This window comes from Grampus griseus (assembly GCF_964374135.1).
Source record: "Grampus griseus genome assembly, chromosome: 17".
In the NCBI taxonomy this organism is placed as follows: Eukaryota; Metazoa; Chordata; class Mammalia; order Artiodactyla; family Delphinidae; genus Grampus; species Grampus griseus.
Genome location: NC_139011.1, coordinates 58,432,234 through 58,459,637, shown reverse-complemented (window position 1 = coordinate 58,459,637; position 27,404 = coordinate 58,432,234). Strand labels below are relative to the sequence as shown.

The 27,404-nt window shown below is 38.2% G+C and overlaps 1 protein-coding gene across 1 annotated transcript in view; it reads right to left on the bottom strand.

The window, feature by feature from the left end:
* The window catches only part of MRPS28 (mitochondrial ribosomal protein S28), a 101,820-nt gene extending 74,416 nt beyond the window's left edge, over window positions 1-27,404 (bottom strand). The window contains exons 1-2 of the mRNA XM_082674641.1: window positions 27,174-27,404; window positions 10,675-10,856 (exon numbers count right to left, since the gene is read on the bottom strand). Of these exons, the coding sequence (XP_082530767.1) occupies window positions 10,675-10,856; window positions 27,174-27,389 (398 nt within the window). The 5' untranslated portion in view covers window positions 27,390-27,404. The remainder of the gene's footprint in view (window positions 1-10,674; window positions 10,857-27,173) is intronic.

Genomic DNA, 27,404 nt, shown 5'->3' with positions numbered 1-27,404 from the left:
GTCATCGTTCAAAAACACCAATCCCCAAATACAACTCCTTTGTATCTCTACCATCACAATTTTTCAGCTTGAAATTCAGAATTTTTTATCAGGATCCTTGTCGGTCTAGCAAAGTAAATATTTCATTATTCCTTAAAACTTCATCCAGGCCATGGGCTCTTGACCCATGGTGGTTTTAAAATACGTACACATATTATGTATATACCTCCCTCTAAAAGGTGGGGACTAACTCCTCTCCCATTGAGTATGGGCTAGGCTTAGTGACTTGCTTCTAAAGAACAGAATATGGCACAAGTGACAATGTGTGACTAGGTCATAAAAGACATCACAACGACCTCAAGCTCTCTCTTAGATTATTTACTCAGGGGAAAGCTAACTGCTATGTCATGAGGACACTCAAGCAGCCCATGGAGAGGTCATGTGATGAGGCCTGAGGCCTCCTGTCCACAGCCAGCACTAACTTACCAGGCAAGTGAGGAGCCACCTTGGAAGCAAATTCTGCAGCCCCAGTCAAGCCTTCAGATGACTTCAGCCTGGCCAATATCTTAACTGAAGCTCATAAGAAACCCTGAGCCAGGACTGTCCAGTGAAGACACCCATGGATTCCTGACCCACAGCAATTGTGTGAGATAATAAATGTTTATTGTTTTAATCCACTAAATTTTGGAGTAATATGTTGCACAGATGTAGATGACTAATACAATTCCCCCAAGCTCATTCTCAATTCTGTGCCATTGCTCATGCCGTCTCCCCCACCACTGTTCTTTCATTATCCATCTCCCAGTGCCCTTCCCCCTATCCTTCAGAATCTAGCCAAAGTTCCATCTCCTTGAGAAGCCCTCTTTTTTGTTCATGAAACCATTTCAACTCTCGCTTCTCCAGTTCTCCTTTGAACACTTCTGTGCTTAACCACACCATTCATTTAGGCATTTACTCATATATTCCTCTGTGTTGCTGGGCTCTATGCATCTTTCCTTCTAAAGATGCCATACAGTTCTTCTAAACTGCATTCAGCACACTGTAATTTAGATACTCAATAAATATTTGCTGAGAAAATTAGCAAGTCACACATACACACTCATTCTGGAAGTGTATTTGATGAGTATATAAAAAGTAGAGGTTGACAATATGGACTTAGAGCTAACATTCTCACCAGTCTGCTTATTTACTAGCCGCTGACTAGTTTTTAAGTTACTTAAAATCTCTGTAAGCCTTCGTTTCTTCAGTGCTTTTTAATGAGGATTCTAACAGTATCTACCTTAGATTAATAAAAAGATTTTTGAAAAACAGAGGCAAATCTCTTAGCAAAGTGCCTAGCACAGAGTGTTCAACAAATGTTAGCTATTATTGTTCTTATTACTAACCACAAAGTACATGTTGAAATTATGGGTCCCTGAAAGTCTCTAGATGTTATCAAGTGGCAATCTAAATTAATACGAAATTCTACAAACTAAAATAGAACTCACAATTTCTATTAAGATAACTTTTAATTTTTCTAAAATCTACTTTTAAGTCAATAGAACTACAGCCTGAATCAATTGTAGGAGTGCAGCCTTGACTTTTTCTCCTCATTGTCCTATTAAGATATTAACTTCAAAGCTTTTGTGGGAACACTTAATTGCTTGCATTCCTTAACAAGCAGCCACCATAGTAGTTTCCAGATTCACTTTTAACCTTTACAGTCCTGGGAAGGCATATACGGCAAACTTACTAGACATGTAAATTTACACAATCTCTGGGTTAATATAGCTGTATGTATATGAATATGCCACATAAAGTAAATCAATTTTGTACATCAATCAAAGTAGAATCCAATAGAAAAAAATCAATCCAAAAGAGCACTGCTATGCCATATATCCGAGTGGGGAGGGTGGGTGGGAAACTTTAATGCTATTCATTAAAAATTTTTTTTTTATTGAGGTATAACTGACATTTGACATTGTATTAGTTTCAAGAGTACAACATAATGATTCAATATTTGTGTATATTACGAAATAATCACCAGAAGTTTAATTAACATCCATCACCATAAATAGCTACAAAAGAAATTTTTTCCTTGTGATGAGAACTTTTTAAGATCTACTCTCTTAGCAACTTTCAAATATGCAACACAGTATTACTGTAGTAACCAGGCTATACATTTTATCTCCAGGACTTATTTATTTTATAACTGGAAATATGTACTTTTTGACCCCCTTCACCATTCCACCCACCCCACAACCTCACCTTGACAACCACCAATCTGCTCTCTGCATCTATGATCCCCCCCTTTTTTTGTCTAATGTTATCCAGTCTGAATTACATGTGTTTCATGAACTCATATCATTCTTGAGATAATTTACAATTTTCTTAAGATTTATAGTATTTATAAGAATATTTATAATATTCTTAAGATTTCTTATTAAAAAATTAAATACAGCAGATGCTCCTTTATCCTAAAAAAATAATCAGAGATCTGTTAAGGAAAACCTAATGATTTTCAATCACCAATCTATTTAAAAACATGCATATTTTTAATTGTAAATCATGTCCTCTGGAATAAAAAGAACTACTTAATTCAAATTCTTATTTTCTTTTTCCCCCTACCAATACACCTTGAAAACTTTAGTTTTTGAAACATTTAGTATCTATCCAACTCTTTATGTGACCCTATACATCACACAACCTGAAATAGAAACAAAGACTGGGAAATTAGCTTGTGTATTCCACCTTAGTGTCAAACAAAAGTACAAATAATATTCAGTGCATGTGCTAGTTACCTTAGAACTGCCAATCATGCTTGTTTTGAAACGCTTCGATTTTCAGAGCTGTTAATCATGTGTGTTGAGAGAGATGTTGGGTGTAGAAATAATGCTTTAAGAGAGGCAATCTTCATGAAACATTAAGAAATCAATGGACTTTGTAAAACTGAACTTTAGGATTTTATAGAAAGGTATACAATTCTTAAAAAAAATCAAAATTAAAATATAACATAATGAAATAAAAAGATTTAGAGAATAAGACTCTTTAACCAAAAAGATATGCATGGTTTAACCACAGGGATTTTATATTTCAGTGAAAAAGAGGAATGTTCCTTAACTGATACTAATCAGAAGTATTATAACTAGGAGTGGGAAAAGGAGAATCAAACTAATCTAAATCTGGGCATTTAAATTTTTATTTTTGAAGCAGGCAAAAGTATCAATATAATACATTTCCCTTCTCCACCTCCCCAATACAACTCAATTTACTATCTACTAGTCATTCATGTCTGAAATCCAACACCATCAGAAACTTTTCCCTCTGACTCACAAGCCACCATTACTCAGTTACCAAGACCTGTTTCTTCTATCTCCTAAATTATTAATAAAAGTCTCCTTTCCTGACCCCTAGACTTAATTCACATTCTTATCATTTCTTTCCAGAAGCTTCCTTACTGGCCTCCCTAACTCTGGTTTCATTCTTCTAATACGTACTCCACACCATACCACAGCCAGAATGGTCTCACTGAAACACAAGTGTGGTCCATGTTACCTGTTCCAATACTTTAATGTGTCTTTACCACTTTCAGAATAAAGGCCCAGTGTTCTAGAATGGTATATAAATCCCTTGACGATCTGGCTCCTGCCCATCTCCCTACTCTTCCCCTTCACTCCTCTTAAACTTAAGCCAACTAAGCCACTTGAGTTCCCGGAAAAGCCGGGCTCTCTCTCACTGAAAACTCTGTCAAGTACAGCTCCCTCCCATTTTCTGCACTTTGTATCTCCTACCCATCCTTTACAACTCAGTTCAACTGTTGAACTCAGCTCCTTTGGGAAACCATCTCTGACACAAGCTGACTCCATCATCAATGCCCTCTTCTCCGTTCCTGTAGGACACTGGAAATAGAACTCATAGGGTACTATGTATATCGGTTTACTTCTCTATCCCCTGACTGAATCACTAACTCCCTGAAAGCAGGGATTGTCTTTCATCTGTACATCTCTAGCATAAAACGCAGAGGTGGCACACAAGAGCTGCTCATTAAGTGTTTGCTGACTCAGTGAAAAATTGTACCATGGCCCAGTTTACTTAAAAGTAAGATTAATAGGGGCTTCCCTGGTGGCGCAGTGGTTGGGAGTCCGCCTGCTGATGCAGGGGACACGGGTTCGTACCCCAGTTCGGGAGGATCCCACATGCCGCGTAGCGGCTGGGCCCGTGAGCCATGGCCGCTGAGCCTGCGCATCCGGAGCCTGTGCTCCGCGATGGGAGAGGCCACAACGGTGAGAGGCCCGTGTACCGCAAAAAAAAAAAAAAAAAAAAAAAAAGATTAATAAAATCAGCAGCTTAGTTCTTGAGATGGGTAAAATGTACGACAGGTACATTCCAAGCCAACCAAACTAACCAATGCCGTAAAGCAATACTTTGCACGTAACAATATTCTTAAAAGATTTACTCATTCACTTACAAATTCGCTGTTAAGAATTGGCACCATCTCAAGTAGTATTTGAGATCCAATAATCCTATCTTATTTTCGCTACCATTCCTACTGGTGGTGTTAAAGTCTCAACCACGACAACTGCTCTTATCCAAGACACTCAGCACCTTGATTGGTTCAGCAAACACTTTTCTGATACGTGACAACTCTTATCAAGGGCATCAGTGAACAGGCAGTCAACACAGGCAAGACCCTGACCTGGTTACACTTCACTTATCAGGAAGTTAGTTATCTGGTGACACCAAGTCTCCACAGAACCCAATGAGAATTAAGCAGAGGAGTTTAGGAGCGGTCAAAATATATGTTGAAGTTCATGTACTAAAGTACATACACTTTACTTACATAAGAGGCTGTGAGGTCCTTACTCAAACTCTAGTTGTTCTTATTTTTAAGCACAATTTTGGTGACCAATTTCTCAGGCATCAGATATGAGAGGAAAATTAGGAAGTCTAAGAAAGCTAAAAATGCAGACACAGATAAAACAGTAGAAAAAGAAAGATGACGCGCAAAGGTGAAACACAAAAACTACAGAACTGGAGGGTTATGTAGCTGAGAAACAATAATTCTATATATTTGAGTTGAGATACAATACAGGATTTAATGTTTATAATTATGACCTTGAGTCATCAAAACAAAGACAAAAAACAGGTTAAACAACTTTAGGTCTAACAAGGTTCAAGAAAATAAATGACACATTTTATAAAACGAATCAATTAAAAATTAAGTGTTATATGCATAAAGAGTCAACTTTCTACTATTCATAAAATAAACTTTTTTGAAATATGTCATTCCCAAATAACAAGAGGCATTCTGACTCTAAGCTACTAATCATCGTCAGACGTTAACCAGTTCCTGTGACTACAGGTCTCACCACAATTATGATTCACAGCCATTATGAAACAAAGCCTGGGCCCTCTGGTCATTAGCTTATTGGTGGTAATACTATTCAAATATACTATACATGGACACCATAACCCAGGATATTAGAACAGGCTACCTCTCAGTCTTTAACAGACCTCTATTAGAGCTTCACCACCATACTGTTTTCAGGGTTCCTGGTATAAACCTGGTTCATACGTGAGGCTACTTTAGGACGTTTTTATGACACTTCAGTAGCTGTATGTTGTAGGATTTAGACAGTAGCACAGTACAGTGAAAGAACATTCCTGGGTGATGGATACACACAGCCCTAGGATTGAATCCCTGCCTTGTGAACTATAATTGTATGGCTGCACCACCTTATTTATGCTCAGAGACTCATTTTCTTCATTTGGAAAATGGGGAAAATATCTTCTACTTTCTATGCTTCTTGTGCAGAATAAATCTGACGATGTACATAAAGTGCCAACATAAGTTTTTAAAAAATTGGCTATTGGGATTATCAGACATAGAAAGGAAATGATCTTAATCCACACTAGGACAAATTTTGTGAAATTGTGTGCTGTATTAATAACACACACACACACAAACGTCTAAAGGGAAAAGTGCTTTATATTTTTAAGTCACAGTAGAAGCCCTCTGACTCATAGGTTGGTTCATGGAAAAGTAGGTCAAAGTGAGGACTCATTTAAAAAGTATACACATATACTCTAAAGATATTAACTTAGCAACTAATGCAAATATTCTGACACAGAGCCAGGTTTTCTTGCTAAGTAGAGGCTCACTCGCTGGAGCTCTGCACTGATCTCCTTAAATAAACAATACCTAGACTGCAATGTCTGCAATTGCCAGAGTCAGTCACTTTAAAGTAATGCAGGGACAGAAAAGACATTTGGAAAGCAATTCCTTCCAGATTTTTATGATTCCCGCCCCCCGCCCCGCATCTTTATGGTTTACTTGCTCAAACTAATTCAATAGCAATTTCATTTAAAACAACTCTCCTTTATGGAGCCTTTCTAAAACATTAAAATCAGCTTGTATAAGAACAAAAACCCTTTCTATGCTCATATTTTATTAATTTATGCAATAATCAAATAAATTACCTAGTGATAATATAAATGGGTTTTGGAATAAACACAACTAGCTTTTGCTAAACACATACCTCAACTGAAAGAAGCAAAAGTGCCCAGTTATAGTAGAGGACTACTAATTCTTAATTGTCTAAGTGCTGGTATGAGTCAATGGGTTTTATAAAAGAGAATCTTGATTAATTTAGCAAGTCAGTTAATTCAATGAAAACTGCCAAAGAAATTAATACCAGCGTCACTATGGTTTGTCATAATTTGACTTCTGATTCCAAGTCATAAATTGATATTTAAAAACATATAATGGTTAAAACTTTTGAGGTTGGTACTGTAAGAGTTAGGTCCCATCCACACCTCCAAAATTTCTGAATGTAATTATAATATTTCTATTTTGCAACTCACTCAAAGTAGATCACAATACTATCTTTCATGCTTAAATACTATAGTTTATATTCTGTTACTATTAATATAACATCTTTCTAGACTTAATTTTTCTTTTAGAAGTGTTTTTCAAACTTTTTTTTGTGATACAAATACTCACCACCACTCCCCCACAACACCTTAAACAAAACACTCCCAGAACTGTAACATATAAAACTATGAATGCAGAGCTGCTCTGAAATAGGGCCTAACTCCCCTCTCTACTCCCAGGGCAATCTCTGAAGCCCTTCTGCATAACTCTATAGCTTCTTGGGTCAAAGACTGAAAACTTGGTTCTTTTAAACAATAATCAAAAATATTAAAACAGGGCTTCCCTGGTGGCACAGTGGTTGAGAGTCCGCCTGCTGATGTAGGGGACACGGGTTCGTGCCCCGGTCCGGGAAGATCCCACATGCCGCGGAGCGGCTGGGCCCGTGCGCCATGGCCGCTGAGCCTGCGCGTCCGGAGCCTGTGTTCCACAACGGGAAAGTCCACAACAGTGAGAGGCCCACGTACCGCAAAAAAAAAAAAAAAAAAAAATTAAAACAAAAAAGTTACAGAACTTATTAAAAGGCTGTAACTTAGCTAATTAGAATATTCAGTTAACCAAAACAATTTAGGATTCTTATCAGTTGTTTATCACCTTTTTTAAAAGAAGCAATCTGGTGGCATTTTAGACTTTTAGCAATAGAAGTAGAGGTCAAAGGCCTTCTCTGACTACTGTTATCTTCTACTCGCCAGACATCCTGTCACCATATTACCACTTCTTACTTATTTATGAATTTCTAAAATTGATTTGTGCACTAGTTTACTATCTGTTCCTCATTCCCCCAATAGACTAAGTTCCCCCAACTTCATGAGAGCAGAGAGCTAGTCTGTCTTCTTTATCAGCCCTTATTTACAACAGTGCCTGCCAAATTGAAGAGGTCCAGTAAGCGTTTGTTGAATAAATGAATGAATGAATGAACAAACGAACGAACAAATCAACTCCTACACCAGTATGGCTCCTCCCTTTTCATGATCCTCAATCATGAATATATTGATTTTGTGAGTGCTTTGGAAGTTTAAGTGGGAATTCCTGGTGAGAGTGATTGGATACTGGGCAGGTAGATGGAAGCAGTAAAGGTAACTATGGCAGATAACTACAGAACAAAGAGATATAGGCATTTAATTCTCCTAAGGAAAAAAAAAAAAGACTCTAATACAGTGACTGCCCCCTAGACTAGAGAATTTATTTTGCAAAATTATTATGAGCCACAGCTCTCCCCCCACAAACACTTCTGTTAAATAAACTGCTTCACTGGGAGGAGAGTACATGTGGAGATGGGGGTTTCAACCATATAGTAATTTCTGTTAATAGGATGTGTGCTTATGTGGTATGTACATAGTTTTCAATGAACAGTTAATTTAATTTTTCAATTCATTAAACTGAAATTTAATTAAATTAATTAAAATTAATTTAATTAATGTTGCAACAGATTCCAATATTTAACCATTTAGAGCTATACTACACATAAAATAAATTCAAATCATATTATAGGACTAATTAGAGAAATATCTAGTCAAAAATACTGATATTTAAAATTCTGTGACCTAGTTAATAAGGCATAAGAATCAAATCAGAAATTCTAGACACCTAAAGCATTCTGAAATTTTATGCTCAAGAATATATCATAAAATGGGGGAAAAAACTTTAGATAAAAGAATATCCATAAAGAAATAAATATCCATGGAAGAAATATCACAAACAAAATTCCATCCACAAATATAAAGAAACATGTATATCACTGGCATTTGCAATTTATAATAAATTTGACTGAGCAGGTGAAATACCCATAATTCAGCAGAGTTATATGTAAAATACATCTTTTTATAAAGCTAATACCAGATGTTCTGGCTGCATGTTAGGTCAGCTTGTAAGAATAAGGATGGCCGCTGCAAATGGGTGGCACCCATGGTAGCATGATGTAAAGCTTATCAATTGTAGGGAAGAGAGGAGAGGATTTCTTTATATAAAACAAAGCAGTACTTCATTTTCAAATTACTGATATATTTTCTATTAATGAAAAATGACCTGCTACAGCTCCTGCTGACAGTATGAGAGAGTTTAGGTTGCCTCTTTCGAAGGACAATTTTAAGACCACATATCTTCACAACTTGCCTGGTGAAAAATCCCTCAATAGACATTCTTGAGGGATGTCATCATTAGGTCACAAAAACCCTAAATCATCAGGATTTAAAGAATAATAATAGTAGCATCTGTTAACTATATACCAATCACTGTTCTAAATCTTTACATACATTATCTAATTTAATCCCTTCAATACCCCATTACACAATAGATATAGGTTGCAGTATTAAAATCTAGATGGACAGACACGTCTTACTTAGAAATTTCTTTAGGTTTTACTATTTTTGACTAAGTTTGTATGTTATTTGATATACCAGGGCAAGTCAAGACCTAGCCATTACCTCTCATGCCACGTAGCACAGAACCCATTTTCTCTTCCAGGTATCACCTGGTTTGCATTGTTCACCTTGCTAAGACACTGTTTAGCTTCTGACTACCTGCAGTAGAGGTGTGCTGGAGCCAGACTGCACCAGCTTGTGAAAGCTGACTGTGCACTCATATTTCCAACTCCACATTCAATGACATCACACAGGTAACTTAACATTGGCCATGGTGGAACTATTTCATACCACAGAAATCGGCAAATCAAGGCCTTTTATTTATTGGAGAGCTGGCTGTTAAGTATCTACTCACATATCACTGATCTGAGAACATGTGTATTCAGTTGAGTTTGTCAGGTCCTATTCAGATTCAGGTAGAAGGGGCTCCTGTCTCCTAACTGGGTGAGCCCAGTTATCAAGAAGACCTTTAGGTATCCAGAGCTCTCGGGAAAGAGGCAACCCATTCTTGTAACTGCTCCCTTAGAACTAGAGTAGACTCTTTCCTTACTCATATCTATGGTCTGACTCATTCTTAAACATCACAAACTTCTTCATCACTGTAATTCATCTTATCTAAGATGCCATTGATTCTGAGTCACCATAATTTATGTACTATTAAGAATTTTTAAATTGCCAATTAAATTGCATCAACTATAAGATGCATCCTGGCGTCAGAAATATTAAAATCTAAAAAAAATGTGTATATTAAAAATTGGTGGAAAAAATTCATTTCTATCTTGATGACTATTGTTTTCCAATGTCAGAGTCTTAGTTCCACCTCTCTTTTCACTCTTTATATTCTACTCCCAGGTCTCCCACCTTAGTGGTTTTCATAAGGCATATTTATATTCACAATTATCTTTATCTACACAGACTATAAACAGAATGAATTCTGTTCAGGAAAAATTATAATCCGGAGAGCAGATGCAAAATAGTAAGAAAAGAAAATGATAAAGCATCAGAATTTGCTAAAGTAAGAGAAAGGAACATGAAGAAACAGAAAGCAGAGATTTCTCTGAGAAGCAGATGGAGACTGTGGAAAAGAAGAGGCAAATACTCCAATAAAGATGTAAAAAAAAAAAAAAGAGGCAAAAAAGTTACACGTAAAATGGCCTGAGCAGCATGTATTATTCCCAAGCTGGTTTTAACTTTATGGCATGAAATGATTTATTATCAGGATGGACATTCAAATCTTCCCCAAAACTGCTCTCACTGCTTTGAGAAGACATGGATCTGGCCTAACTTGACTAATATGACATGATGAAGAGAAATAAACATATTTTCTGTCTTTTCAAAAAATCACCAATTAAAGTCCAGTAATACTTTTGAGGTATTTCAACTTTTATGCACACGCTTAAAGCACTTAGAAATGATTCTACTTACTCGCCATCCACTTCCGGTCTTTTACATACACAAGGAAACTTGCCACCAAAATCTATATAAAGATCATTCTCCACAATATGAAAGATTCGTCCAATGACTAGTTTATCCTTGGCAGGTCCCATCTGTGTAAGAGGAGAATGTCTCAGCATAGACGCGAAGGATTCCACATCTTTTGGAGAGCCCTAAATATGAAAAGAGATATTTATATGCATACAGTTCAATGCTAAGGTATAATATGGTAGGTACAGTAATGTCTTATAGGGGAAATTTTTAAAAGTCAATTTGCTGTATATTTACGTTTTGTAGCAATAATAAAAATACTGAAATGGAATTTTGCTTTAAAAAGCCTGGGACGCTCTTCAACTTCCTTTTCCTTCCTTTCCTTCTTGAAGAGGAGCCAGGGAAAAGCAGGCATCTGTGCTTGGTGGGGGATGGCGCAGATGTGGTGGCCCAGGGTGGAATCTGGAATGTGAGCGGGATAAGGAGCCCCCTTAGACAAAGCTTCAGGCCTGGGGCAAGGAGGGGGTAGGGAGGCGAGTGTGCGAGGAGGGCATCCAAGAAGGCAATTGGCTTCATTCCTAGTACTGACCATCTGCAAAAAGCAAAATGCCTTCGAATACTGGTTTAATGAAAGTAACTATGCTTTAATACAAATTTAAGTGAGCATTAAGATAAAAATGATTAAGGGTCCTTTAATTAGCAGTCTGAACACGAGCTCTTGTTATGTAATATTTTCAAATGCCTTGACTTTATCATTTTAATGTTGTATTTTAACATTATAATTTTCTTCTTTTTCCTAAAGTAAAATTTTAAAGCAAAGACAGCTTTAATTGTTTTGTGCTACTCACTTTCTAGGAGTCGTCTGACGTACTGAATTTACTTGAGGTAGGGCTGAACATATAGTGCAAGCCGATTACTTTTTTTTTTAACTTACCAAAATTTTTTCCAAACACATGCTTTTTCAGAAATCCACGAATACAGATTTGTGCCTTCTACTCATCTTTAATTTGTGTGTGGTGTGGTGTGTGCGCACTTCAGTTCAAACTAAGGGAAGCTGAGTTTCTGTTTGTGAGAGCTCATCACAGAAGAATATTAACAATCTGATCTGCCTATGTATATCCTGTATCTGGAATGAATTTTACATTTGTTATTTAAGGGAGAATTACTAAGAGTTTGATAATACACTTACTCTAAAAACTACAAAACCATATTTATGACAATGTTAATGCATGGGATACTCCAAGGATTAGAAAATAATCAAATGCCCAGCCAGGAGCTTACTAAGCAGAAGAATACATGCCAAACTACAAATATAGCCACTACTCAGCTCTAGCTGCAGTTGCAGTTCAAGTCCAGTGTTGCCACATCTTTTGATTTTCCAAGAAAAGCCAGAAATCCATATATTAATGTAAAATTTCCAATTTTAAGTGTTTATACATTGAAAAAAAGTCTTTCACTTTATAAATCAGAGCACATTTTGACCTATGAACCAAAAGTTTATGACCTCTGCTTCAAGAAAAAGAAAGTCAAATCATCTGACAGATACCAAGTCCCTTAGATGCTGGAGGGAGGATATGGTGATAGATTTGTTTCAGTGGGTTGAAACCCAATGGGAAGGAATCCTTAGCACATAAGGGTTGATCTAAAACCAAAGACAAGTCAGTAGACCTAGATGCCAAATAAAGCTGAAAAGGTAGCCAGGAATATTACACTTTGAGCCATAATACTAGTTTTATGATTCTACACAGTATAATATTTAATTCCTTAAACAAGCACCTTGAAAATAGTTCTTTTGCAGACAGCCAAGCGTGAAACACACCTTATAGGCTCAACACAGAAACAGCTATGAATTGTCCTCTTGATGCAAAGAGAGTAATACGAAGTACGCTGTCAGAGACAAGTGCAGCTACTATAACCCTCTGCTGGGAACCACTATACCATCCAGAGCAGCTGGGAAGAGCACTGTTCCAGGCAAGACCAGACAGGTTATCAGCTTGGGGGTCTCATTCTGCTTACAACCTGGGAAGGTCCTTCTCATTTTTCCCTATAACCTGCTTTCCCATTACTCCGCTTCTGTGGTTGATATCTATTCTTCTTCTTCTTCATCTGTTTTTTTTTGGGGGGGACGGGGGGCAGGTAGACTTTCAATTAAAGCCATGGTGTCATTAAAACAGCAGATGAGAGGAAGATACAATAGTAGATCTAATACTTGAATACTTACTGAAGATAATTCAGCCATCACTAGGGCCTCTTCCTAAAACAACAATCTCCTTTACAACTGTGAAGGGCTGAGATTAGTATGATAGTAAATGGTATTTCCCTCTAGGTTTTAGAAAATAGAGTGTTCTTGACTATTTAATATGATCTCTTGAGATTTTTAGTAAATGTGTTGTGAAATATTTACATTATAAACTTTATAAAATTATGAATAATTATTTTAAAGGAGACTTTAAAATCAAGTAAAACAGAATGCTATTGCTTTCTGTTCCATTATTTTTGCCTTCACTTTGTTATATTTTACAATGGAAGTCAATGTGTTTTCAGTGAGTGAAATGATTTTACCACAAGTATAAGACACCTTGATCAATACCTGAATTTGCTTTTAAATTGTATGCTTGCTATACTTTTTGGAAACTATAACAAATAATTAGACAAAGCCCTCCTTCAAAAAAACATGGTCTAGAATCATCTCTGAATTCCTCATTTACTTGTCAAATGGCTTCTAAAACTAATAAATGTAGCACAATCCATGATGACAACCAACACTGTAGGCTCCTCTCATGCTGTTGCAGACTGCAAAGACTCCAGGCACACTGTCACCTTCTGGGTGTATCATAGATCTCAGTGTATAATCCTGCTTATGGAAAATGTTGCTACAAAGTTCATTCATAAAGTTGTCATAGGTAAAGCAGGTGCCTTAAGGTGGACTGCTTCCTTTAAGTATTGGTCATAAATCTCAGATTTCCAAAGTATTCCTGTTACTCTGCTGTACTGTTTTTTCCCTTTGAAGCCTGAAAGTTGAATAGCACTGCCCAGATAGAACAGGGGAAGGTAAATGAATTACAGATAGAGGTAATAGTTCCACTTTCATTCATTCATTCATCAAATATGTGTTGAATACCGAGTGCCTGTCATGTACCCCAGACTCCGTTCTAGCCTTGATATGAAAATATATGAAACAGTTAAACGAACATGAGAAGACATTAGGGTCCAAAAATTGCTGAAAACAATTGCTACCCTCATTCAGGTTGTAAAGAGTCCTATACCAAAGGCTAAGTGGGTTAGACATTATCCTATAAGCAGTGGGAAATCAAAAGAAGTTTCTCATTAATGGGGTGACAGTACTTGTTCTTTGTTTTAAAAAAAAACTTTGGCAGCAGTATGCAAAATGGACCAGAGAAAGGGTGGGGGGGGGAAATGGAAAGGGGGCAAACTGTTGAGAAGCTCCTCCAGTAACTAGGGCAGAGATGATAAAGGGCCTACACTGAAGCAGTGGCCATAGGGAAGAAGGGATACAGAGCTATTTACCAAACAGTACAGCAAAGACTTGATACCCAATTGGCTGTAGAAAGCAAGGGAAAAGGGGAGCCACTGACGAGGTGGGAGAGCAGTGCAGCAGAAGTAAGAGAGTAAGTTATTTTCACACTTATTAGGTTTCTGATACCCATAAAATTTTAGGGAACACTGTCTGTCTGGTAGGTAGTTAAAAATAATAGTGCACTTTTTTTTTTTTTTTTTTGCCACACCACACGATTTGTGGGATCTCAGTTCCCCAACCAGGTATTGAACCCAGGCCACGGCAGTGAAAGCACCAAATCCTAACCACTAGACCACCAGGGAACTCCCATGGTGCACATATTCATATACATACTTACATAAATTTACAAATATGTTTACAGTAATATTATATAGATACAAATTCCTCAAAAGAAATATATCAAATGTTAACTGTAAAAATTTACATATAGAACTTTTTTCTTTATATTATTTTTTATTTTTTTGCGGTACACGGGCCTCTCACTGTTGTGGCCTCTCCCGTTGCGGAGCACAGGCTCTGGACGCACAGACTCAGCGGCCATGGCTCACGGGCCTAGAAGCTCCGCGGCATGTGGGATCTTTCCAGATCGGGGCATGAACCCGTGTCCCCTGCATCAGCAGGCGGACTCTCAACCACTGCGCCACCAGAGAAGCCCTCTTTATATTATTTATATTAGAAAATCTAGAACACAAAGAATATGTAGTACTTAAAATTTTTTAATATATAAAGCCCATGTACATATGTATGTATGTATAAAACTATCATGCAGGGACTTCCTTGGTGGCACAGTGGTTAAGAATCCACCTGCCAATGCAGGGGACACGAGTCCAAGCCCTGGTCCGGGAAGATCCCACATGCCATGGAGCAACTAAGCCCATGTGCCACAACTACTGAGCCTGCGCTCTAGAGCCCATGAGCCACAACTACTGAAGACTGCACGCCTAGAGCCCGAGCTCCACAACAAGAGAAGCCACCACAATGAGAAGCCCATGCACCACAACGAAGAGTAGCCCCCGCTGGCCACAACTAGAGAAAGCCCATACACACAGCAACGAAGACCCAACACAGCCGAAAATAAGTTAATTAATTAATTAATTAAAAAAAAGAAATAAACTTAAAAAAAACATAATGCATATGAAGACATTTAATACATAGCTTGGAATCAGAGGCTACTAGCACTAAAGGAAACACAAGATATCAGCGAGTCCAGCCACCTCATTTCACAGACGATCACCATACCTGCTTCTCACAGCCACATGATAGGCTGAACAGTGATTTAAATACAACTGCCTCAACAGGTGGAAAGTAGAGAGAAACATTATTTTAAAACTTAAAAGTAAGGACATAGTACAGTAGAATAACAGAAATATTTAGGAAATCTGGGTTCTATGGTCAACTCAGCGACTAAATAACTAAAAAATCTTGAGTAATAAGTCTTTTAACCTCTCTAGGTCTGCCTTCTCATTTGTAAATGAAAAGACTGGATACCTACCAAGTTGAGTAGTAGGAATTCCTAAATATTCTAAAATATAAAAATGTTTTTTTAAAGTAATAAACTATTGAAAAGGGAAGACAAATCCTACCCAGTCCCTTTTTAAACATAAACAATAACAAAAATAATGAAATGCTCTATGTACTTTATTCATATTAGTTAGCAAGAAAAACATTTCATCATGTGTCTTCTCTGACAAGTAACTTAAAAATGACTCCCTTCTATATACAGATTGCCAACAAACACATGAAAGGATGCTCAACATCACTAATCATTAGAGAAATGCAAATCAAAACTACAATGAGGGGCTTTCCCTGGTGGCACAGTGGTTAAGAAGCTGCCTGCCAATGCAGGAGACACTGGTTTGAGCCCTGGTCCAGGAAGATCCCACATGCCGCGGATCAACTAAACCCGTGCGCCGCAACTACTGAGCCTGTGCTCCGCAGCAAGAGAAGCCACCGCAATGAGAAGACCACGCACCACAACAAAGAGTAGTCCCGTCTCTCCGCAGCTAGAGAAAGCCCACCCACAGTAACAACGACCCAACGCAGGCAAAAATAAATAAAAATAAAATAAATTTATATATAAAAAAACTACAATGAGGTATCACCTCACACCAGTCAGAATGGCCATCATCAAAAAATCTACAAACAATAAATGCTGGAGAGGGTGTGGAGAAAAGGGAACCCTCTTGCACTGTTGGTGGGAATGTAAATTGATACAGTCACTATGGAGAACAGTATGGAGGTTCCTTAAAAAACTAAAAATAGAACTACCATATGATCCAGCACTCCCACTACTGGGCATATACCCTGAGAAAACCATAATTCAAAAAGAGTCATGTACCACAATGTTCACTGCAGCTCTATTTACAATAGCCAGGACATGGAAGCAACCTAAGTGTCCATCGACAGATGAATGGATAAAGAAGATGTGGCACATATATACAATGGAATATTACTCAGCCATAAAAAGAAACGAAATCGAGTTATTTGTAGTGAGGTGGATGGACCTAGAGTCTGTCATTCGGAGTGAAGTAAGTCAGAAAGAGAAAAACAAATACCATATGCTAATATATACATATGGAATCTAAAAAAAAAAAGGTTCTGAAGAACCTAGGGGCAGGACAGGAATAAAGACGCAGACGTAGAGAATGAACTTGAGGACATGGGGAGGGAGAAAGATAAGCGGGAACGAAGTAAGAGTGTGGCATGAACATATTTACACTACCAAATGTAAAATAGATAGCTAGTGGGAAGCAGCCGCATAGCACAGGGAGATCAGCTCGGTGCTTTGTGACCACCTAGAAGGGTGGGATAGGGAGGGTGGGAGGGAGATGCAAGAGGGAGGAGATATGGAGATATATGTGTATGTATAGCTGATTCACTTCGTTATAAAGCAGAAACTAACACACCATCGTAAAGCAATTATACTCCAATAAAGATGTTTAAAAAAGATATCAGAATGAAATAAATGTTTATGTATTACAAAAAAAAGACTCCCTTCTATTAACTGTGCTGCAACAACTTCAGTTTCCTCAACCCTAACCAGTAAATGTTATGCTCGTAACAATGCTCTTTTAGTAAAATTAATGGATTAGTGGTTCAAGATGGCAGAATGAGTACTTACATTTCTCTTTTCCCCTCCTGAAATTCCATTCAGATGGTAAAATGAACGAAAAAATTACAAACCCTCAGTATTAAAGAGAAGAAAATGGAGACAAAAAGTATATGAGATTTCAACAACTATTTAGTGGACTGAAAACATGTAGAAGGGTGGTAACCAGTGAAGCAGAATGAAGGAAACTGCAGCTAAAAACACATGCAGTGTGAAAATAAGTCAATCTATTCTGAAGAATCCCATAAAGGTGCTGGACTCCATCAGGCCAGGAATTATAGGAAGCTGGAATGAGAAGAGAAGCTGAAAACAAAGGGAATAATTAAAAGAATACAGGCAGGGAAGGCAATTTTCTGTCAAGCACAGAACACCTGGCAGAAAGGCCAAGTGCACAATACCTAATAATAAGGCATTTATTGCCCTGGCAAAATAAATACAATAAACTTTTTTTCTCTTCTCTAAAAAACATAATAATAATTGAATAAATTGTCTAGAGAAATAAGTTAGGAGGGTTGGTTATGCAGCAATAGGTAACTTAGCCCATCAGGAAAGAAAAGAATCGAAATGACAGGTCTTTGGCAAGGTACCAGCAATTAGCAAGGCCTGGAGTAGGAGGGCGGGCTCCTGAAGGCTCTGAAGTCAAACCACATGGTTCACGTCCTGGCGGTACCACTTACCAGCTCTGTGGTTGGGGCAATGCACTTAGACTCTCTGTGCTGCTGTTTACTCACCTATAAAATGGGGTTAATAATTATACCTATTTTACAGGGTTGTTGTGAGGATTAAATAAACACATGACTATACGTAAAGCTCTCAAACTGTGCCTCTGACAGGGCAAACACCTCCTAAAATGTAGCTTTAAACAAAATATTAATCAATTTCTTATAGACCCAGTCACCATCAAGTTTTATGGATAACCCTAGTAGTTTTCAAACAGAACAATTTTGCCTGCCCTCCCTCTCCCCACCCCCCAAATCCCCCTTCTTCCCCGGGGACATTTGTCAATGCCTGAAGACATGTTTGATTCCCATGACTGGGGATGTTACTGGAATGCACGGGGTAGGGGCCGGGGATGCTGTTAAACACCTTACAATGTACAGGGCAGCCCCCACAGCAAAGAATTATCTGGTCCGAAGTGTCACCAGTGCCAAGACTGAAAAACCCTGCACTCAGCAGACCCAGGAGCACATGGCAGGCCAGGTATAGGAGCAATGTCAGTTGCATTTAGGGAGATCTAGGATGGAAGGCAAGACAAAAGATTAAGGGAGTGAGATCCTAAGATAGAACGGCTGCCAAGTAGTTCCAGACTGAGTATGAAGAAAGGTAGACCCAGAAAAAAAGTTGATAGACTGGTAGATAAAGGTGGGATTCAGGAAATGGAGAAGGTCAAGAGGGTAAAACTGTGGTCCAAGGGGGCTCAGGAGTTTGAGAACTTGAAGATAGCGTTCCAAGTGATAATGAATTTGTATACATACAAATTATGGTATATCTGCAAGTAAAAGAAAGTAGAAATGAAGGTCTAAGAATATGATACTTAGAATACGATGTGCATCTCTGTTGCCCAAGTGTTAGTAAAGTCATCGATGTACATGCTGAAGTCCATGAAGATGGCAAGTAAGAAGGGGAAAAGAGAAAAGCTGTGAGTCAAATGCTGAAGAATAAAACTCAAAGAATTGAGAAGATTTCTATCAAGAAATCTTTCCTTAAATATTTCTAACACAACAGTGGACTGAAATGGTAGAGAAGCAAGAACCAAAATGACTCCTTTTCTTCTCAGACCCATCTGAGAAGTAGTGTTATCAAGCGAAATCGAGGAAGAAAGCAAGAAACACTTGTGAGAAGCTTAAAGGGAGACTGTGCACAGAAAGATTTAGGAGACTTGGGACCAAGGAATACAAACCTAGAGAGCAGGCTGAAGGAAAGAAGGCAAGTAAATGTGAAAGAACAGTTATCTCCATGATAACCCAGAGAACAAAAGAAGAAACTTCTGGAACTTCTAGTGATGGTTTTTTTACTTCACCCTTTAAACTGTTGTTTTTTGTGAATGCTTTAAAATATGTATAATAAATAGTACTGTAGTACATAAATCTTTTTAAAGTAAATATTGGGGCTTCCCTGGTGGCACAGTGGTTAAGAATCCACCTGCCAATGCAGGGGACACGGGTTCGAGCCCTGGTCCGGGAAGATCCCACATGCCGTGGAGCAACTAAGCCTGTGCGCCACAGCTACTGAGCCTGCGCTCTAGAGCCCACGAGCCATAACTACTGAAGCCCACATGCCACAACTACTGAAGCCCGCGTGCCTAGAGCCTGTGCTCCACAACAAGAGAAGCCACCACAATGAGAAGTCCGCGTACTGCAATGAAGAGAAGCCCCTGCTCGCTGCAACTAGACCAAGCCTGCACACAACGAAGACCCAACAAAGCCAAAAATAAATAAATGAAATAAATAAAGTAAATATTGGAAGATGTGTTCAAAAATTTCTTAATGAAGGGGCATTATCAAAAAAGTTTAGAAACCTTTATAATAGAGGTATATCATAGTAGCAGGAGAATAATTATGCCGGATAGGGAGAAATATAGTTACAAGAGGAGACTGGATAACCAGAATGATTTGCATGATTTTGCTAATTTATATCCACAGAAATTGAGGATATATGTGGGAATGGATCCTAAGGATACTGGATCAGGGTGAGAGGAAGACAGTGTTGCCTTGAGCCAAATTTACCAATATAGGCTCACTAAGCAGAGATTCAGATACAATACATTAGCTTAAATGGTTGAGAGTTATAGGCTATACTAGATGAAGCTGAAATACCAGAACTTCCTCAGTATACCACAAAGAAAGGTATCCAAAGGCTTGAAGTGAATGGAATGCTGGAGTGAATTTACTGTTTATGATCTGTTCACCACTCCTTACTATGGCCCCCAAGAGGATCTATAAGATACTCACTTCACCAAGGTTAAGAGAAGTACCTGTGTGAAGGGAGCACCAACATTCCTGAAAGCTGTGTGGCAGTGATTCTCTGTAGGCCAGGACTGACAGTGAGAACTGCTGCCAACAAGAGCTCCCTGAATTCAACGTAGATAATGTGGCAGGAGTCAAGCCAGCACTTACTAGCCAACAACATGGTGGGCACCGTTATCATGATGCAGCAGAGCCTAACAGCAATCCAACTAATCTGACCTGTAGAGCTCTTTGGTGTTGGCTGGTTGGTCATGGTGTCCTTAGAAATAAAATAGATGGGAAAACTCTAGTTCTAGAGAACAGAAGTCTGACTTGAATACCACATATGAATATCAAGGCCCCTCAACCAATTCCCAAAGTTGAAGCAATTCTCAGACACCAAGCCTTCTGAATGAAGGTTGTGTCCCCTTGAGGAAAGATCCCGCTACAAAAGCAAACATTTATATCACCCATCTTCCTTCTAGCTTTCCCCAAAGGAGCTGTGGCTATTTACCAGAATGTTCACTGAGGAAGGAAAAATCATCAGACCTTTCAGGGATTATCTGAACTGATGCTAACTCTTCAAGAACCAACTCAGTGCCAGTCAGAACAGGGGCTTACGGAGATCACGTGATAAATGGAGTTTTAGCTCAGCTCTATCCCATGAATCTGCTCTATAGTTCTCTCCCTAGTTCCAGAATGCACAACTGGAATAGGTATACTCAGCAACCGACAGGATCCCTACACTGGTTCCTTGATCTGTGGAGTGAAGGCTATTAAGGTACAGAAGGTCAAGTAAAAGATGAATTTGTTTGGTAGGTAGTAGAACTTCCCCTACCTACCAAACAAGTAAATCAAAGGCAATACCACATTCCTAGAGGCATTGCAGCAATTAGTGCCACTATCAAGGACCTGGAAGATGCACGGTGGTGATTCCTACCACATGCCCATTCAACTTGCCTATGAGGCCCTGCAGAAAACAGACAGGTCTTAGAAAATGACAATTTATTATCATAAACTTAATCAAGTGGTAACTCCGATTTCAGCTATTCCAGATGTCATTTCATGGCTGGAGCAAATCAAATATCCTCCAGCACCTGGTATGCAATAATTATCTAACAAATGCTTTCTTTTTCTAGACCTGCTAGTAAAGACTATATACCTCCAGGTTACATTAATTCTCTAGCTCTATGCCACAATCTAGTCTACAAAGACTTTGATTGCCACTCCATTCCACTGGACAGCATGCTGCTCCATTTTATATGCTGATTAGACCTGGAAGCAGGAAGCTGCAACTCCTCCTGACACATGGTAAGACACATATATGCCAGTGGGTGGGAAATAAATCCCACAAAAATACTGGGCCTTAGTGAAATTCCTAGGGAGCCAATGGTCTGGGCTACGTCAACTTACCCTTTCTTACCACTAAGAAAGAAGCTCAATGCCTAGTGGGTCTCTTTGAATTTTGTAGGCAACAAATACCTCATTTGGACATGCTTCTTCAACTCTTTTACCGAGTAACCCCAAAAGTTGCCAGTTTTGAGTGGTGCCCAGAACAATACAAGGCTCTGTAAAAGGTCTAGGCTATCAGGTAAGCTCTTCTACTACTTGAGTTTTACAACCCAGCAGATGTGGCAGTGGCAGTATATACACGTAGAATGAGATTCTGACAGACCTCCCTAGGTGAAGTGTAGTGCAGAGCTAGAGTACCTTTGAATGACAGCAGTAAAGGACTTTGAGCATATACTTGAATGATCATTTTGCCTGGAAAGAGAGATGGCCTAAGATGGGATCTATATTGATTCGTGTGAAGGGACTAATGATTTGCTGGATGGTCAGGGATTTAGCAGGAACATGACTGGGAAATAGATAACAAGAAGGTCTGGGAAGGTCTGGGAAGATAGGCAGATAGAATGGACAGAGTGAGAAAATAAATGTGAATCATTTCTTCTGCAGAAAAGAATCTTAATAATCAAGGGATAAGATAACTAGTCATGTGGAGGTCAGTCAACCTCTTTCCCCAGCCACTCCTGCTCACCTCCCCAGTGGGTTCAAGAACAAAGCTGCCATGACAGCAGGGATTGCTTCTGTATCTCACATGTCCCAGACTACTGACCAACTAGGCATTTTACCAGGTGCAGGCCCAAATCCCTACAAACCAGGCTCCACTCAAATGTGATAGTTTCCTTTATTTCCTATGTTATTTAATACCTATAGATAAAAACAAACTTAAGAGTTGTAATCACATTAGAACAATTAATCAAAAGAGAAAATCTTAATATAACCTTTAAAAGAAAAAACAAAGCAAAATCCAAACACATTAAAAGAAGGGAGTGAGATGCCTGAGCAAAAATAAGAGTTAAGAAAGATATTCAACTAGTGAAAGCTAATGCTGACTTGAGAAGTCCTAAGAGTCTGACTGCGTATGATCAGAGCATATGACCACCCACAAAACAAAATACATACAGAATATATTCATCTTTTCTTTGTAGGAAGTGTATAGTATTATTTATAGGTATATTATAGCTGTTGATTAAAAAAATTATTTTCCCTAGAGATTTATATCTACCTCAATACACTCTTTCATTGTTTTTATATTAGCTGGTCATTTCCTCTAAACCTGCTTTGAAAATGTTAGACTCTACTGTGAAACTAGACATTTCAGAAGGTTTTATTTATTAGTTGGAGATACCTCTCCTAAAATTCTCTAATGTAAAAACCAGGGAGCACCATGGTTAAAACCAGAAATATTTTTCATCATTCCTTTACATATTAGTTTTTAAAACATTTGTGTAATTTTTTAAGTTGTCAATATAAAACTAGTGAGAAAACAAAGGGTTAAATAAAGCTGTATAATACTGCTATTTTATGAATTTAGAAGACTTAAAACTTATACTAAAAATAAGAGAATTGAAACAAATCCTTCAAGTAAGCTATTTTTTGGATTTTCCCAGTATTCTGAAAGGACAAAACAGCTGATTTAAATATTCTATCTTCTGGAATATTCCAGCATTTTGAAATAAAAAGTACCGATAAGAAATATTCATGAAAAAGTAAAAAATAACATTTAAAAATATTTACATAAACTCTATCTAATATATTGCTAAAATGAAACTATAAAGTATAACATCAGTATTCTACATAAATAAGCTAAAATAAAATGTTATTCTCCATCTTAAAAAAAAAACATTCTGTGTAGCCTCAAAAACTCTTGCAAACCATTTTTTCAATGTGCTGAAAAGTAATATGCCCCCCTCTACTGTTAAGAAACAGTAATATTCATAAAGCAGAAAACCAATTCTTTGCTCAACTATTGCCACCCTGTGGCTATAAGGTGGATCTTTCACTATACCATAGCTCCCCATCGGCTTAACAGGTTCTACAAATCTCTATTGTCTAAGTGACATAAAAGGGTTAAAGTTTTTAAAATAGTAAAAAAAAAAAAAAGGAAAAAAGGTATTTGACTTTAAAAATGTATTTAGCAAACATTTACCAGGTCCTGTATTCATAAGTATGTGTTATGTTGGTTACAAAAATGAAAAGGACTTCGTCCCATCCTAAAAAAAAATAAACAAACAAAAAAACACTTAAAGAGATACATGCATAAACCAATCTTAAAGCTAATGAATCAAGGAAAAGATAATGGATAAGTGAGCATGGATGAGTAAATGGCCTTTCAGGTCATTTAAACTTGAGATTCCTTTAACTGGTAACCTCACTGAAATTTTACGATAGGGAATTCACGATGAACTGTCCTTGATTAAATTCCTGCCTGCAGAGAAAGTCCCTTTTAAGGATCACTTGCTTGGCTCTTACTGAATATCACTTATTTTTGAGGTGCACATATATATACACGTCTGCACTTTGAGAGTAAGAATTAAACCAATGGGTAGGATGTCAACTTTCATTCCTATGTATATATACATTTTAATCCAATAACACGAGATGTTATTTCTCATTTATAGTTATTCGGACATCAAACTGTGTAAATCTTATTCCGATTCATATCAACAAATATATATTAAATCCCTACTTATGTGTAAGGCATTATGCAAGGAATGAAAAGGGTAAATAAAAAACTATCCCGACCTTCAAGAATTACAATCTAGGAGACGGGATAAAACAAGTTCACAAATGGCTCTAATATAACTTAAAGAGTTGTGTGTGTAAAATAAAGGTAGCATAAAACAAAGCCCCAAGACATTCAGAAGGAGTTTCACCTGATTGGTGAAATGACCAAGGCCTAAAAGAACAGGTGATTTTTACTATGGAATTTGCAGGCAGGGAAGCTAATTCTAGGGGAAAGAGCAAAGGTAAAGAAATAATGCTTTGTTTAGGGAACAGCAAACCGTTTACCTTCTAAAAACATTTTTTTAAGCAGAAACCATGTTACAAATTAAATCTTACATAGAACCCCAATATATATAACATTAAGTGTAGTATTTTGTTGGTATAAGTGTATTTTATGAGTTCAAATTGATAGCATTTACTTATTAAGTCAAAAAATGTGAACATGCAGTTATTTTGATAAAAATTACAAACTGGTATCAGAGGTGAGAGATAAACAACTCCAGTTCCCAATTTTTGTATTTTGTTTTGACTGTCCACTACCAAGAAAATCCACTTATAATACCCCACATGTATAAGTGGGTGAGGAAACAGGCACTGTCATGCACTCTAAGTTGAAGTGTGCAGTCTGTATGTATCAAAACTCAAACTGTGTGTACACATTGACCTAGTATATATCCCATAAATAAGCAAAAAAATGTAAATGCTCACTGTACCACTGTCTGTATTAAGGGGAAAAAAAAAACCCAGAAACAACCTAGAAGCTCATTAGTGAAGGCCTGGTTAAATAAATTATGCTATATCCACACCATGGAATACCAAACAAGTATTTTTTCAATGAGATATACAGTGAGACCTCTGTATTCACAGATGCGGGAGCCGCAGAGGGTTACCTGCACCGTTTATATAAGGGACTTGAGCATCCAGGGATTTGGGTATGGCAGAGGGTCCTGGCACCAAACCCCCGTGGATACCTAGGGACAGCAGTAAGTACACTACACTACACATATATAATGATAAGGAAAAATATTCAAAGTTATACTTAAGTGAGAATAGCAATTTTCAGCAGCAGCAATGAAAATATACTGAGTGTTTATTATCAGGTACTTGTGCTAAGTGTTTAAATAATGAATTCATTTAATCTCATAATAATCCCATGACAGGTTTTCCTTTTATAAAAAAAGGAAAAGAAGATACACGGATATCAAGTAACCTTCCAAGGAAACACAGCCAGTAAATGACAGAAAAATTAGAATTCAAACCAAGTCTGTCTGAATCCAGAGCTTACACTGTTAAACATTAATAATGTAGTTCAAAACTTGTACGTTTTAAAGTATATATATATATATAATTAGCTTATATTCATATATGCATACATAAAATCTCTAGCAGTATGCATTTATTAAAAATACACCTTCCAGCTTTGAGAAAGTGAGGAAAAGAAAAAGGGGGCTTTTATATTTCCCATAGTAACCTTCAGTGCTATTTACATGCTCCTTTTGCAATACTATTTTTATATTTTACAATTTTTTTCAAAAATCCTGATCACACAATAAAGACGAACTTTATTCATCTTGTAATCTCAGGATACTCTTCAATTAAATAGTTCCAGAAACTTCAAAGAGTGAAGTGAAAGATTTTTCACAAAGTTGAACATTTACATCAATACCTAACAACTACTCATATTCCTCATCATAAATATGTCACAAAAGTACTGAAAGCTTCCAATAAACACTAAAATAAAACTAATGTGGTACCTTCAGTTTTCTTATTACTCTGACAATTGTTTTTGCTCAGTTATTACTCTGGAGTAGCACATTTAATTCACATGCTCAAGCCTGTCCTATCCTCACTTATACAACAGTTTGTGAGCAGTCACACAAAGATCTCAATTCAAAGACTGCTCAGATTGCCCTGAAGTTCAAATGTGCACTTTCTGTTCTATTCATTTATTCACGCATTGGGCAAACACTTACGGAGTGCCCACTAAGAGTCAAGCACCGTGCTAGATGCTGGGCAGTTTTCTATAACCCACGACACTACCCATCGGTAAACTGTTTGGTACTGGTTCCCAAGGCGATGAGTACAGAAATTGAGACAGTTTATTTTTATACAGTTTAATATTGCCAGACATCCAATTTCATGTCCGCTAACTCAAAAAATCTGACTTGTATTTACGTCTATTTCTTCCATTTTATTTATCTAGTAATTCTATCGCATTTTACAAAATTATTGCCTCGGACAGATGGATTTAAAAAAAAAGGTCATTTACAGAAAAGGAAAGTGAAGCATTGACAAGTTACATTACTTGCTCAAGTTCATAGTGACAGTAATTCTCTGATTCACCTCTCCACTGAATTAAGAAATATTTATGAGCCTGGTACGCCAGACACTAAGGTCCACACTGCAGCTACTGGGTAGAACAAGAGGAGCAGAGGGCCCTGCCTCTCCCAGTGTGAGTCCAACTTTACTCGGAGTCCCAAGAGTCGCCCTAGGCTCGTCACTATCAACGCTCGCTGCTGGTTTCCCTTCCAGCACTCGCCTGTGGAAGACGCGTGCAAAGCAGTGTGGGCAGCGCACGCCCAGCATGTAGATACTGTACAAAAGTACAACAAACGTAAAAAAAACACCACCACACGCTCTAAGTGGCCAGCAGGTGGGACAAGCCACACCGCGGCCCCCAACTCTACTCCCTACGCCGGGCCCCGTCCCCGCCTCTCGGTCCCACCCACCCTGCCGGGCCCACCCCCTACACCGGGCTCCGTCCCGGCTCCCGGCTCCACCCACAACGGCGGGCCCCGCCCGCCAACGCGTCGCTGGCTTAGCTCCCACAACTCACTCTCAGCCGCCCGAGCTCCGCCTTCCGCTGCAGCTCTGAGTGCCGCTTCAAAGAGCTCGCGAAGCCGCCTAGGCGCGGCCTAGGCTCCGTGGAATCAGAACTCTCGCTTCCGGAGCCACTTTCAGTGCCTGCGTCTCGACAGGGCCGAAAGAAGAGAAGCACTCGCAGAAAATGACTGTCGGCAGTCACGGCACGGGTCCGGCACAGCGCCGCCATGACGGCTCCACAACC